The sequence below is a fragment of the Amaranthus tricolor genome, chromosome 7, assembly GCF_026212465.1.
Source record: "Amaranthus tricolor cultivar Red isolate AtriRed21 chromosome 7, ASM2621246v1, whole genome shotgun sequence".
Taxonomy (NCBI): Eukaryota; Viridiplantae; Streptophyta; class Magnoliopsida; order Caryophyllales; family Amaranthaceae; genus Amaranthus; species Amaranthus tricolor.
In genome coordinates this window covers 5,365,811-5,381,749 of record NC_080053.1, presented here as the reverse complement: position 1 = coordinate 5,381,749, position 15,939 = coordinate 5,365,811, and the positions used below count along the sequence as shown (strand labels likewise).

Sequence of the window (15,939 nt, the reverse complement as noted above, 5' to 3'; positions counted from 1 at the left end):
TGATTTCTTCTGAATTGTTTAATTAGGCTTCTAATTAACTTCTAATCAAGTCACACCATTCATAACATTCCACGCATGCACAGTTTCCCGGCTGAACCAAACTTCAACTGCTCCTTCCCATCCCTTTCTGTTCTTTCTTCTCTCAACAATTGATGATTGTCAAATCATTAGTTTAAGCATGTAGCAACTTTGTATGGACACCCCAGAAGGTGCAATAAGAATTTATTTTGGCCTTACACTAGTGGAAAAAACCTCATTTGCTGCGGTTTTTTACCTATTATTTGCTGCGATTTTGGCTCCAAACAATAGTGATTGCAGCAAATGGCATATTTTAAATGCTGCGGTTAAAAACCGCAGCAAAAAAGGGCATTATTTGCTGCGGTCAACCCATAACCGCAGCAAATAAAGAGGAGTATTTGCTGCGGTCAGTCTCAAAACCGCAGCAAATAGTAAATTTATTATTTTTTTTTGGTTGGGTCAGTAGGCTATCAGTAAGCTCTCCGCGGGCCGCGTAGAGTTGGGCGGGACGCGGAGGTTGGTCTTATTCTTCACTTTTTTTTTCTTTTTTCGTTTAATAGTTCTAAATAATCCAATAATGTAGAATGTAATAAACAATGATTAATCCAATGATAAAGATTGATAATTAAGTTACATGATTATAATCTTACATGATGTCGTTTACAAGAACAATTACCCATTGAACCATTTATACCACATACATAAGTAATCATTCACATTCAAATATACAACTACATATATACATAAGTAAATTATTCACATTCAATCTACCCTAAAAATCCTAATTAATTAAAATTATTCACATTCAAATATTCAAGTACATACATAAGTGAATTATTCACATTCAAATATAAAATACATACCTTGGTAATGAGATATGATAATTTTGTTTCTACAATAAGATTAGTATAAAAAAAAGACTAAATCCTTACTAAAACACAATGACTTGAAAAAGAACAAGACTAGCCCTAATTTCGTGGCTTTTGAAGGAAAAGCAACAATGGTGGGTTGAAGAACTTAAACAAAGATGGAGAAGGAAATTCGTGCAATGGGTGGTTATTGAAGCAACAAATTTCAACAACACAGGAACTTGATGAACTTATACAAAGTCGTGGGGTTTGGAAGATGATGAACGAAATGAAGAGAAAAGACAGTAGAGTCGTATGATTTGAAAAACTTGAAGAACTTGAAGAGATTTTTCATGGGTTTTTGAAGAAATTTTCTGAAATTGAAGAGCTTGAAGAAGAAGACAATCGCCATCGTGGGTTTTTGAAGAAAGTTATTTTAGGGTTTGAAGCAATAGAACGTCAAAACGCGTTTTATATATTTTTTGAACCAACTATTTGCTGCGGTCTTTATAAAACACCGCAGCAAATAATAGTTTTTTTAAAAAAAAAAATTTTGCTAGGTCAAATTGCTCTCCGTGAGCCGCGGAGTAGGGTCTGCCCACCTTTAAAGATTTTCTTCACTTTTTTTTAAATACTTATTTGCTGCGGTCATTCAATAACCGCAGCAAATAACTACTTATTAAACGAAAAAAATAAATAAATAAGCATTATTTGCTGTGGTTTTAGGAAGCCCGCAGCAAATAAGTGCCTATTAAACGGAAAATTTTTTTTTAATACTTATTTGCTGCGGGCCTAACAAAACCGCAACAAATAATGCTTATTTATTTATGTTTTATTTTTTTTTCGTTTAATATGCACTTATTTGCTGCGGGCTTAACAAAACCGCAGCAAATAAGCATTATTTGCTGCGGGCATTAAGAAAACCGCAGCAATTGTAATATATATATATATATTTTTTTTTGCTATTTAATGATGCTGCGTCTAAGGAAAACCGCAGCAAATGACACGCAACAAATAAGGTTTTTTCCACTAGTGTTAGGATGTAATGTTTGCACTACAAAAATAATTTAATTTGGAAACAAAATTGAGTTTTGAATTAAGAACATTAGCTACAAAATGGTTTGTCCCTAGCTAGCCAAAAAACACTTTTGTACCTAATTTTGTAGTCAAAGTTGGCGACAAACAGTTTTAGTAGCTAATTTTGTTGCCAATTTTATAAGCGGGATATTCAAATTTCAAAGTAAATTTTATCCCTCAAACAAACCCAATTCTAAGCCCAAATCTCTCTCATTTCTATAAAACTCTCTTCGCCATTTATACTCTTTTACTCACTCTTACCTTTTTTTTGTCAAGTTTTAGAATTTTTATTTTCCATACTCCGTTTATACTCTCTCTCTCTCTCTCAGTCTATTACATTTTTCATTTTCCTTATTACATTTTACATATAGCTATTCTCTCTCTTTCTTCCACAACGAGAAAACAAGACATATTGTGATGTTATTTTTACATTTTGAGACGCTTTAAAGCGACGCAATATATGTCAGCGATGCTTCAAAAAAGCGTCAGTATTTTCAATGTCACTATTTATCGACACTTCAGAAAGCCTCACAGTTCTCACCAACTACGACGCTTTTTAATGACACTTTTTGTTTCTTTTTGCAACGCTTTGTGTCAAAATTCACATTTATAATGCTTTTTCACGTCTCTGTTTGTCATTTTGCGACATTTTTTTATGTCAAAGTAACATTTTACAATGCTTTTAAATGTCGTTATTTGTCAATAAGCGATACTTGTAGTGTCGCTATTTGTCTTTATAACACACATTTAAGCATCAATATTTGTCTTTTTACGATGCTATTACGTTAATAACTTAAAATGTAGTTAGCATGGGATTCTGGAGTCTGCTCTTCAAAAATTATTTCATTGTTAATGCAGTTCAATAATATAAAGTAATACTTTATTTATAACAATAGTAAATAATCTACGAATTGAAAAGAAAAAAAAATCCTATAACTTTACCAACAACGATTGGTATACACAAAGCATGAAATTTTTCTTGCTGCTGTTCTATCAGTCTTCTAGCACTGATCCATAATCCTCAACGACGATAAGAGGGATATGCTTAATCTTAGGCCAATCTTTACCGTTTGGGCCTCCACATCTTTTTATCAGTTGCGGACATGAGGATATTCTGAGTTCTTGTAGAGCAGCAAGCTTACTAAAGCTTTCTGGGAGACACGTTACTTTTTTACAACAACACATATCCAAATATTCAAGAGAAGAGAAACAAGTTATCCATTCTGGTAATTTCCTCAATTCATAATTAAATAGTAACTCCAAAGAACGAAGATTAGTCAAGTGTTGAAGCTCACTAGGAAGGTTCACTAGTTTCTTGAGACTAAATAGGCTTAATGAATGAAGACTAGTTTTGAAGGCTTTCCATGGCATGTCCTTAGAAAATCTGCAATATTCGTCTCTATTTTCACATTCTAGCTGTGTTTCATTTGGTGATAGATCAAGCTGGTCACAGGAGACAATTCTCAAGGTCTCCAATGCAGTAAGATGTTCCAAGCCTTTAGAGATGGATATCAAGTTTTCGCAATTTTCAAATGACAAAGATTTAAGAGAAGAAGATAAAGTTGCAAAGAGATCTCCTAATTTTTCAGTAGATAGTAGTGCAGAATCCTTTATACGTAGCGAAGAAAGCTCAAGCAAACACTCTGAATGGATGGATAAAAGATCTTCCACATTATCGATTGTCAACGACTTCAACCTTGACGATTCTGTTACAATATTCAATATTGACAGATTCTTGGTTTCGTTGGATAGATGCACTTTCTCCACATTAGGACATGTTGGCAAGGATGTCAGGTTTTCACAGTAATGAACATCTAATGTTGATAACTTGGGAAATGACATGGCAGGTTGAGCTAGTCCTAATTCACTGGATGATGCATCGAATCCTTTCCACCACCCCTTTAAACTTATCATAACATGTAGCTCAAGAATTTCAAGAGATGGGTAGAATAATTGGTCATTTGTTGAAGATGAATGGTCATCGTTTAGAATCTCCATGTATTCCACACATAGCACTCTTGTTAAAGAAAGTCGTTTCAAAAGAGGTAGTTGGCTAAAAGCGGGGAGTTGGCAGTGGTTCCATTCATAAAGTTCAATCTCAACTAGTTTTGAAAGGGTATCAATTAGGCTATTGTTCATAGCCCAATATGGGAGCTTTCGACCTTGGTAATGAGATATTTTCAGCTTCCTTAAATTTCGATGTGGTTTTAGGCCTTCCAGCACAACCTCATCGTGCTCACTATCAGCTTCAGGTGGTATCACAATCTTATTAAGGTCACCAAACAAATCACATTCTCCAATTGCAAAACTTATATCCAACTCATTCAAACCATGTTTGTCGGTAAATCCTCCATCTCCTGCTTCTAACATTGTAGTTTTTAAGTGATCATCAAAAACTATGTGCAACTTTCCTCTCAGGTTTTTGAGTTTATTTAATTCACTTAGTCTGGCACTATTGGCATGCTTAGTGATTATGAAAAAAGGTAGGTAGTGAAGAGAAGTCAAGTTGCCAATCCCTAAAGGAATGTGACGAAACACAGGATAAACATGACCATTATCAAGAGTTCTTAAATTGACCAGTTTTTTTATATTTGATGGTAATTTAAAAAGCATTCTACAATTGTTTAGATTTAAGGTCTGCAAGTTGTGAAGTTCAGTGATTGAATCAGGGAGGACACTAAAGGGGTTTGAGGAGAGGTTGAGATATCTTAAGTGAATCAATTTACCTATTGAACCAGGTAGATTTTTTAATCCAAGGGCATGCAAATCCAGCACCCGCAAGTAGGTTAACTTTGATATCATTTGTTGGCATTTGCCAAAGGTGGATCCGTCACTTCGTTGTTGTGGCAATAGTAACGTCCTTAGCCGTCTCAAGCTCAGCACCGTGGATGGAATAGTCCTCTGAAAATTCAAACGAAAAGCAAAAGATAAGTGGTAAATGCTATTCTGATGGAAACTCTGGTCGGCTTTTGTGACTAAGCACTTGGGCTTGGCCACATATTGAGCAAGATCATGGATAAAGTCATGCATCTTGCAACTTTCAATGCATCCCCATTTATCCTTTTGGACATCTTGGAACAATCCTCTTTGCAATAGAGTAAGAAAATACTCCTCGCCAAGCTCTTCAAGACTCATACTTTCATCAGCAGCAAGAACAATGAATCCCTCAGCCATCCAAAGATTTATCAACATATCTTTGTTGAAATTATAGTCTTTGGGAAACAAAGCACAATAAGCAAAACAATTTTTCAATGGTGAAGCAAGATGATGGTAGCTAATCTTGAGAATGTCCATAATGTCGCTTCGCTTATCGGATAGTTTTGAAAGATTTTTATCTCTAATTGACAACCACTTGCTTTCATCTTCACCATAAATAATGCTCCCTACTATTCTTATGGCCAATGGGACATTGGCACACTTTCGAACCATCTCCTTCCCGATGTCAACAAGGTGTGGCATCCGTTGAGCTTGCCCAGGCGTAAATGCAAGCTTTTCAAACAATTGCCACGACTTCTCATCCGATAGACCTTGTAAATGATAAGGAGGAATAGGAAATGTGCACATTATTGTTGCCACCTTACTCAAGCGGGTAGTTACTAGGATCTTACTCCCTTTCCTGCCAATCTTCAAAAGAGCTCTCATCTTTAGCCACTCCTCGCGACTGTCATTCCACACATCGTCCAAAACAAGAAAGTATTTCTTATCACCAATTTCATTTCGCAATCTACTCTGTAACTGATCCATATCTAACTTTGGAGTTTCTGAATTGGTTACAGATTTGAGGATTCTCAATGATTTCCTTGACATCAAACACGTCTGAGACACACACCCATAACTTCAACTCAAAGAACTCATCAATTGAAGGATCGTTATAGATGTATTGAGCTAAAGCCGTCTTACCCAAACCCCCGATTCCTACAATTACAATTACAGGGAGCACACTCTGCTCATGCTCATGCTCATCGTTACCAGAAGACGATGATGCAAGCAATAACTCTAAAATGGCTTTCTTATCAGCATCTCTACCAATAACTTGATCAGCCTCAACAAATGAATAACTCTGATCTCTCCTCTTAGTGATCACTCTCCCTTCCACATAAGACTGGCTTACCAAATTCAAGTCGTTTCCTTGTTTAACTATGCCTTCAAGCTCTTCCCTAATGACTTTAATCTTACGAGCAATTCTATGAGCATATGCAATCTGATTATAACGGGAAAAAAAAGTGTGTACCTCATTGCTGAATTTGTTCCCACTGTTCAGATGTTTCCGAGTTGCAACAGTAATGAACTCATCGAACAAGTCATCGGCAGCATACACAACTTCAGTAAGATTTAAAAGCCAATGACGAACAGCGTCGTCATCAGTTTGCCTCTTCTCGGCATCAAGCAGGAAAGCTTTGATGAGGTCAACATTACGCTTCAGCTTGTCAAGATCAGACTTGAATCCCCAAGCTGAAGCAATTTCATCAACCATATAAGATCCCACTTTTTTCAAGAAATCCTCAGCAATCCCATACAAAATTGCATCAGCCATTAATTTTTTTTCTTTGGAACTACAAAATTCTCAAAATGAAATTTGATCTGTAGAAAAGTTGATATCTTAAGAGACTTGAGATAGCAGTATATTTATAAGACGATAAGGTTGATAGTATGAAAAAGTAAGTGACCATGGTTAATTTTCAAGGGCGGCTTTGTACGTGAAGCAACTTGCTTGCTAAAACCTCCTGTTTGATTGTTATTCACTTAGTAACGCTCTATTTAGTTAACGGTACTAATTAGTAATAATGTAAATGATTTAAATTGTAAATTTTTATAATTTGTATGATGTCATTCCCATTGTAATGAAAGTTTGATTATAAAAATGTTTTTTTTTCACAAATTTCAATGACCACCTAATACCCCGTGTTTAAATGGTAATAAAGAAAATGAAATTGTAAAGGAGAAAAAGCATGGTCATTAGATTTGTAAATAGATACTTCTATCAAAATTATGCTAGATTTTCATTACTATTTACAACATTTTGTACCGATTACCAAACGAGCCTGAATTACTAACACGTATAGTATACAATTGAGTCTATTTATTTAGTTTTGTCTAGCTTACTTTGCACCATTTAATAACTTTGTCCTCCATTAATCGTAATCAATTATGTTTTTTCTAACTCCAAATAAATTAATATTATGACTACAACATGATGTTATTTTATAAGAAAAAAGGGTTTGTATTTGCAAGTAAAAAATATACTCTCTCCTATTATTCTAAGTGTCTCATTTTCTTATTTGGTCAAGTTATCCTAAATGTCTCATTTCTATTTTGGATATGTTACCTTTACTAATTTACCCCTACTAAATTTAGCTTTTTAACACCTTTATACATACTAATCCCACTTTACCCTATAAAAATTTAAAAATTACTATATTTTTTTCTTTCACATGTGGTCCCATTTCAACATCTAAAAAATGGTGAAAAGTCAAATGGAGCATATTAGTTGAATAGGAGGGAGTATTAGCCAAAGCACTTGAGTTGGAGTATTATGTAGGAAGAGTTTAGTCAATTACTTTAACTTTCAAATCATATGACATTGTAAATTGAATTACCGTTTAGTGGGTAATAATAAATGGTGGTAATGAGAATGAAAAAATTAATGTTATTTTATTTGAAAAATCTCCTGGCTACCTTAATGGCCATGCTTGTCCAACTCCAATCATCTCATTTTTATCATTAAATTCATTCCAATGCATTACTATTGAGAGATGTGGTATTAGGTGGTAATAGAAATTTGTAAACAAAGAAACATTTTTGTGATTAAAGTTTTATTAACATGGGAATGATATGAAACTTTTGATAAAATTTTACACTATAAATAATTTCCATTACCGCAATTTAGTACTCTTAATCAAACGGATCGTAATTGTAATAGTAGTAGTTGTATATATACTCGTATACTTTAATTAAATCCTTCATTTGATTTTGTTTTTGGTAGTCAATGTATATGTGCTGATTGCTAACCGCCATTTGGTAAGAAATGATAGAATTAGCAAACCAAAATTGACCAGTAAATTGAGTGACAAAATACAGACCAAAAGACACTCATTGACTCCCAATTCTAATGCATGTGCTAGTCTAATTTGATTATCATTAATCAGCTCCTAATTGCCATCTAAACCGAACAACCCTTACATTAACGCCGAGTCCAATGAATTAACAATTAACGACATATTAAAAATATTTTTTCAACAAAGAATGATGTTATTAAAAAATACAATGATAATTACTCATTATTCCTATTTATTAAAAATTATTATAAAACAACCTAATGTCAAAATGTAAAGAATATATTTTTAAACGTAAAATAATACAATTTAACTTTAGTACAATCTTCCTGTTACATGACAAAAAAAATTATATAAATGATTAAAAACTAATTGCTAATATAATAAATAGGAACTTGACATTACGGAGATTGTAATTGCCAAAACAAAATTGTTAACTATATGTAAAACAAGATTGTAATAAAATAACAAGACAAATAAGTTAAAGTTTGGTAGTATGACAAAGTACTAGTTGGCCATTTGGTGAGAAATGATAGAATTAGCATACAAAAATTAACCAGAAAATTGACTGACAAAATACAAACCAAAGACATGTGAGGTGACTTTAGATAACCTATTAAGTTGGTACTATAATCTATTAAAGTTGATATTTGGATTTGGTATTATAACCTATTAAAGTTGGTATTATAACCTATTTGGAGATACAAACATTAATAGGTTATAATACCAACTCTAACAGGTTATAATAACAAGTTTAATAGGTTATAACGACTCTCAAATAGGATTACACAACGCGCGTTTTTCTGGTAGTTGTTTTTCTAAGTAATAATAGGCCGGCCCATTTGAGACGCGTCTCTTATAAAGACGGTCTCAAGTAAGAATTTGTGAACAAAGAAAAATGTTAAATTTTTAGTATGAATTTATGTTGGATCACACATATAAGTTCATCATTTAATTCACGACGTTTATAAGTATCATTTGTCTTTTTTAACTTGTGACACTTCTATAAAGTGTAATCAAAATTATGTCATAATTAACACTATTTTTTTGTAGTGACTATAACTAAAGGACAGAGGGATTCCTTCTTTGTATATCTATAATGTTTCCTCCATTTTTGGATAAATTGACTCTCAAATTCGTATATCGACACAAATTGGAATATGAAGTAATACTTATATCATCATATGATCATCATTAGTTTATATACGTTAATGGTGATTCATATGATGATATAGATAATTGATGTAGTTGCTATCATTAATTATCTTTGAGAGAATATTACTTATTTTCGCATAAAAATATGATTTTAAAAAATATGATTTTGACTTTTGTCAAGGGGAGATTTAACATTCAACTCTTTTAAATGATAATAATTCAAAATGCATATTAAATTAATCAAGAAATTAAGTAATTACATTAATTTGATTAATTGGTCTAAAATTATATTAATTATAAAAGTAATTATATATATATATATATATGTGTGTGTGTATGTGTGTGTGTGTGTTTATTGATATGAATTTATTCGGTTGGATATTTTTCTTTTAATATATTTATTTCCAGATAAAATATTAAATAAATTAATGGAGTGGACTTAAATTTGTTTTATATTATTATCACATGGTTTTATTTATATAATTAATAAATTTAATTGTTAATTTGATTAATGTAAAATACATTTTAAGTATATTATTATTTGGTTTTAGATGTTTCCTAAAATTTGGCATAATTTATTAAAAGATATAATTTCCTATATAATTGCTCGGTTTGAATTAAAATAAATTATAAGTCTTTTGCCAAGTCAAATTAATCTAGGGTTAAGTAATCGTAGAATAGGTTTTATTTGAACCGAAAGAAATATTAAGATTATTTATTATTAAAATCGATGAATTGAATTAACTTGCTAAAAAAGAAACGGTAGGTACAGTCCGTCCGGGAACAGCCAGCTATCGCACGGTAAAAATTGGATAGGTTCGATCTATGGTCATTGGGCCTCCTAAAAGGATCTACTAAATTCATCAAGTTGTTCTAAAGATTCAAAACGTCCAGTTATTAATGGAATTTCTTGTCGGCTCTCTGTGAAATATTCATTTGGTGGGGGACTTCAAAACACATTGTAAGCTAAAACTATGCTGACAAATAACCAACCCGCAACGAATAGGAAAGATATAGTAATGCTATGAATAACCCAGTATCGAATACTGTTTAAGAAAATAAAGTTAAAATATTAGACTTGGTCAAGTAAAGCCTAAAAGTTTGTATAGTAAAAGATATTTCGGTTAGAGGCTGTGAAGCCCAAGTCAAGAAGTAACTAATATCTAAAATTTCAAGGAGATGAAGCCCTAAGTTCCCAACGGCCATATGAGGAACAATATATATAGAGGTCTTCATCGCCACTCTAAGAACAACTCAATAATCCATGTGCCTACTTTTAGCATTAGTTTTAATTTGTTCTTAATTTATTTCTATCTCTCACTTATTGTAATCATTCTTAATGTTTTAGAGAGTTAAGTTAAATTATTCGGTTTTTACTCTCTTGTGAGTGTGGGATTTATCTTTTATCATAAGGGAATTTCTAGATTATTCTTCGGGGAAGAACGTGATGTGAGAATATAGTGAGATCTTCTTAGTGGTCTAGGATTCTATTAATAAAAGGAATTTAAATCCTAAGGGCTGGCAAAGAACCCATAGGCAGGGAGTAGACTATTTGTAGCTGAACCTCGATAACAACTTATCGTGTTTTGTTTACCATTTATGTCTGCACTTTATTATTGTTAATTTATAAGTTGTAAAAATCCTTTAAGAATAGTTTCTGGAAAACTGTTTGAAGCGTTCTAAACCCTTGAAACGTATTTCAAAGAAATAAAAATCCACAATACTCTCTATTTACCTCCTCTCTAGAGAGTTATAGTCCTCCTATCAACCTTCATATTGTCTTTATAGTTATTGACTAATGAGTCATATATTAATACTTTATAACTCATATTTGTATGAAATATTTATTTTGTATTATTTTTTAGTATTTATTATTATTATAATAATAATAATAATAATAATAATAATAATAATAATAATTATTATTATTATTATTATTATTATTATTATTATTAGACAAAGAAAAAATTTTATTGCTCCAAACAAAGAGAAGATACAAAACAAAGCCAAGGCTAACCAATTTTAGTATTGCATCAGTATGAAAATAGAACTCACCTTTTGGGAAGGATTGAATCATCTCACTCTTCATATGCATAAAGAAAGCCAGACCTAGAGTATAAAGCTATACATGAGCTACTGTAATAGTCCGGGTTAAAACGAACCGGATATTCACATGTAAATATGAATTCCGGGTCATTCATCGGACGTTTAAGTTAAACCGTTTCTAGGATCGATAACGTTCTAGTTATAAAGAAATAAGTAGACAAAAATGGCAATAATAAATCAGCGAAAGTCTTAAAGGTTACAACTTGAGAGCCTATAGGCCTCTTTAAAACCAAATCTAGTTCAAAATAAAAACATACTTGCTAAATTAAACAATAAAGTTCAAACTATGAAAAAAACATTGTTCGTGTACGATGGACAACTCATTTACTGGTTCTAACATTGGAGTCCTCAAAAAATATCCCCACTTGCAAATCAACCTGCTAGTTGTCGAATAACAACATCATAGAAAGTTCCAAATAACATAAACCAGTACACGTCAGAGGCTTCAAACAACGCATTATACATGTTACATACAAGCAATGAGTCCATCCTAGCATGCAAAGATTCTAATAGTCAAAATGTTATATTTGACTTTCCAATTCCCAAATCATGTCGTTGCCCATCCAGTTCATGTCGCCAAAGTAATATAAAAGTTTGGACGAATACACATGGTAGAGCTAATTCCAAGGCAAACTCCAGCCTAAGACGTTGTCCGTCCTATTCGGGTCGTCAAAGGTAAAGTATGCATACCCCCATGGTGACCGTAATGATCCAAAACTGCCATGGGAACGATATTAATAATTATTCCTATGCCAGTATAATAACCCCAAGTTGGTAACCAACACAAGCATCCTCAAATTTTCAATTTAAACTCTTTTCAAATTATTTTTGATTCCTAAGCCTTAAGTGATATACAACATCATATTATAGAATGAAAACAACATTACTTTACATAACCTGTAACGGCCCGGTTTAAGTGACCCGGAATATCACGTGAGAACATGAATCCGGCTCACAAACGGACACAAGAAACCCATCTTTACTCGGATCGTCAACGTCCCACCGGTAAAGGAATATGGTCCACAAGGTAAACAGCGCCAAACAAACCAAACAAATTAGCGGAAGTCTTTACTTACAATTCGAGAGCCCACCGGCCTCTAGACAAATTAAAAATTGTACGTGATAAAAGAGAAACATCATAAACTTCGGTTACATAAACTGAGTTATTTAGTCTCATTACAAAGTAAGTCTAGGCTTGATAGTTACGGGTTCTAAGCTGAATCCTCACTCCAGCCCCCTCCTGCAATTAACCTGCTGCATGTCGTATGATAACACGTAGCAGGTTCCAAAGAACAACCAATACACGTCAGAGACTTCATACATATACTAAACAGGTTGAATACAAGCTTTGTGTTTACCCTAGCATGCAAAGGCTCTATTATGTAATCTTTGTTCATTATTTCCAACCTTGCAACGTTGCCCGACATGTGCGGGTCGTGCAAGTCATATTTCCAATTTGTTTTGGTGGAATACACTTAGGAGAGCTAATCCCAAGGCAACCACCTACCTAAGACGTTGCCCGTCCTGTTCGGGTCGCCAAAGGTTAAGTATGCATACCCCCATGGTGATCATAAAGATCCCTGAATGCCATGGGAAAAATAGTTGATAATTTTCCAATTCATTTGTTAACCCTTTTGGGTAACATATCCATAAATTCTCAATTTCCACATAATCATTTCATATTATTTGAGGTGTCTAATCCTTATGTGATTACAATGCCTTGATTAGGAATAAAACAACATTACTTGCACAACCATATAAACAGTATGGTCTAAGCGTGTACCTTTAAGCACAGCAATTCCAAACAACGTTCAAGCACGACAAGAATTTCACCCTCTTATGAATCGAGGTCCTAATTAACAAACACACAAAACGACCACGTTTAATAACGGGTTTTCACAAACAATCCACTCCATACTACTAAAATATCACAAAGACTTGATAATTTCAAATGTTTTCATCCAACTCATGTTCGCTCCAAAATTCCCATTCTGACCAGAAACTTTTATGGCCAAATCGGACAGTTTAGAAAATTCAAATTAAAAATCTGACTTCACCGCTGCGTCCGGAACGCATCAATTATCTTGGGTACCAAATTTCATAATTTCTAGCATCCGATTACTATTTTTAATTATTTTAAGCGTTTTAACATGTTTTAAAACGCATCGGTTAAATAAAACAACAACGAAACACACCCAACACTCGGAGCGGGTCGCCACTACCGAGGCAGCAGCTGCTGTCCGAAATTCCTTCTACTTAAATTATTTTTATTTAATATATATATTTTTTCTATTTAAATTATTTAATCCTTTTTAAATCTCCATACCAAAATATACCTAACCCAAAACCAAATTTTTATTTTACTAAAATAAAACAAATAAAACCAAATCTCCTTTCACACAATCCACTTGATATTTCCACACATGTAACAATACATAAAATCCATCAACAATCTAAACCATCATCAAAACATAAAACTAGCAACTTAAGTCATACTCCACCACAAACTCCTTCAAGAGCAATTAAAGTTTCATAAACCATGATAATTAAATTAAATACTTGATTCTCTTATCAAATTAAAATTTTGTAGAGAATCATATATCACCATTTTTTTTTTTTTTTTTTTGAATCAAACATAAATATAAGGACAATCCTTTAAACAAATCAAATTTTGTTAAAGGATTTATAAACTCATGGATACCTACACTACTTAATTCATACATTTAAAATTCCTACTAATAAATTGCATTTTAGTTAGAGATATGTGAACCATGAAAGAAATTTATTTAATTCTCAATATTAACTTAATTCTTTTAACAAATTAAACTTTGTTAAAGAATTTAAATCAAAAGAAAACATAACCCAATCCTTTTAACAAAATTGAAGTTTATTAAAGGATTAGTAGAGAAAATTACATATAAAAGAATGTATATTCAATCCTCCTAAAAATCATAGGATATCATCATACATAAAAATATACTTCACCTTAGAAATTTTATTATATTTTTTTTTTGAATAAAATTTATAATAACAATTTAAATAAACTTACCCCTTTGAACAAAAGATTGAATTGAACAAGCCAAAAGAATTTTTTTTTTTCTTCTTTGAAGCTGCCGAAACAAATAAGGCACAAGAGAATTTTTTTTCAGAAATTTTGTGAAGAAATGGAATTGGGATTGTGTGATTATGTAAGGTTTAAGGATAAATAATGGCAAACTTAGATCAAAGCATAATTGTGCACTAATTCCTAACTATGAGAGGAGTTACAAAAACTCCTCCCATTCCACACACACAAACCGGCTGCCCCCTTCCAATTTCCCCCTTATTTTTTTTTTTTAATTAATCATTTAATTAATTGAGTAATTATTGTGTTATTATTACAATTGAAACAAAACGTCATGCGATTAAACTCGTTACCGTTAAAAATACCCCACTTTGTTACTTATAATTAACTATGTAAAATAATATAATTTAATATCACTTATTTATTTTATTTTGTTATATTTTATTTTATTATATTATATTTTATTTTTAAACCCGATAAATGACGGGGTGTTACATAACCAATTCTCTTAATTAAGTGATGATAATTCAAAACACATATTAAATTAAACAATAAATTAAATAATTATATTTAGTTGTTTAAGTCGGTCCAAAAATCATATTAAATATTAAGTGATTAATTGATACATATTTTAAGTCCGAAATATATTTGATTGAGATTAAATTAAATAACTTAAGATAATCGTATTTGGATAAAGTTATAATTGAATGATTATTATAATTGGATAAGATTATCTTTGAATTTGATCAATTAAATAAAGGTATGTTCAAGACGTTGAAATACTTGAATAATATTTGTATTTTGAATTTGAATTTTAAATTAAACGTGTGCTTAAGATATTTAAGTATTTGAATATATTACATGTTTTTATACTGAATGTTTGAATATGTTATTACACGGTTTATATTTAAATATTTGAAATTAAATAAGTTGCTTTGAAATTAAGCTATACTAATTATAGACTTTCCTATAATTAAGAAGACAATTTAAATTGATGCTAAAAATAGGAAAAGACAATTTAAATTGATGCTAAAAAAATAGGAATTAAATTTGAATAATATTTACACGTTGTATTATCTGGTTTTGCTGAAGTTCTAATATCTTGTATAAGCTCTAACGTGGCAGCACAGCAATGGTTGTTAATAACAAAATACAGGACACAATGATGTAGTTGTATGAGCTGTTAGTGCAACGTCACTTTGAGTTTAAGCTCAAGATCTTGAAGACTGACACAGATTAACCAGATCAACGACATTGACAGATGAAGCTTTCTTGCTCTACAAGGATATATATATATATATATATATATATATATATATATATATATATATATATATATATATATATATATATATATATATATATATATATATATATACATATATATATATATATATATACATATATATATATATATATATATATATATATACATATATATATATATATATATACATATATATATATATATACATATATATATATATATATATATATATATATATATATATATATATATATATATATATATATATATATATATATATATATATATATATATATATATATATATATATATATATATATATATATATATATATATATATATACATATATA

The 15,939-nt window shown here is 31.3% G+C and overlaps 1 protein-coding gene across 1 annotated transcript; it reads right to left on the bottom strand.

Annotated features, from left to right (window-relative positions):
- Positions 1 to 2,936: 2,936 nt before the first annotated feature.
- Positions 2,937 to 6,477, bottom strand: LOC130818416 (putative disease resistance protein RGA1). The gene is made up of 2 exons (XM_057684587.1): positions 5,875 to 6,477; positions 2,937 to 5,759 (listed from the first exon to the last, which is right to left on the bottom strand). Exons 1-2 carry the CDS (start codon positions 6,475 to 6,477, stop codon positions 2,937 to 2,939), a joined length of 3,426 nt encoding a protein of 1,141 aa, XP_057540570.1.
- Between the last annotated feature and the right edge of the window lie 9,462 nt (positions 6,478 to 15,939).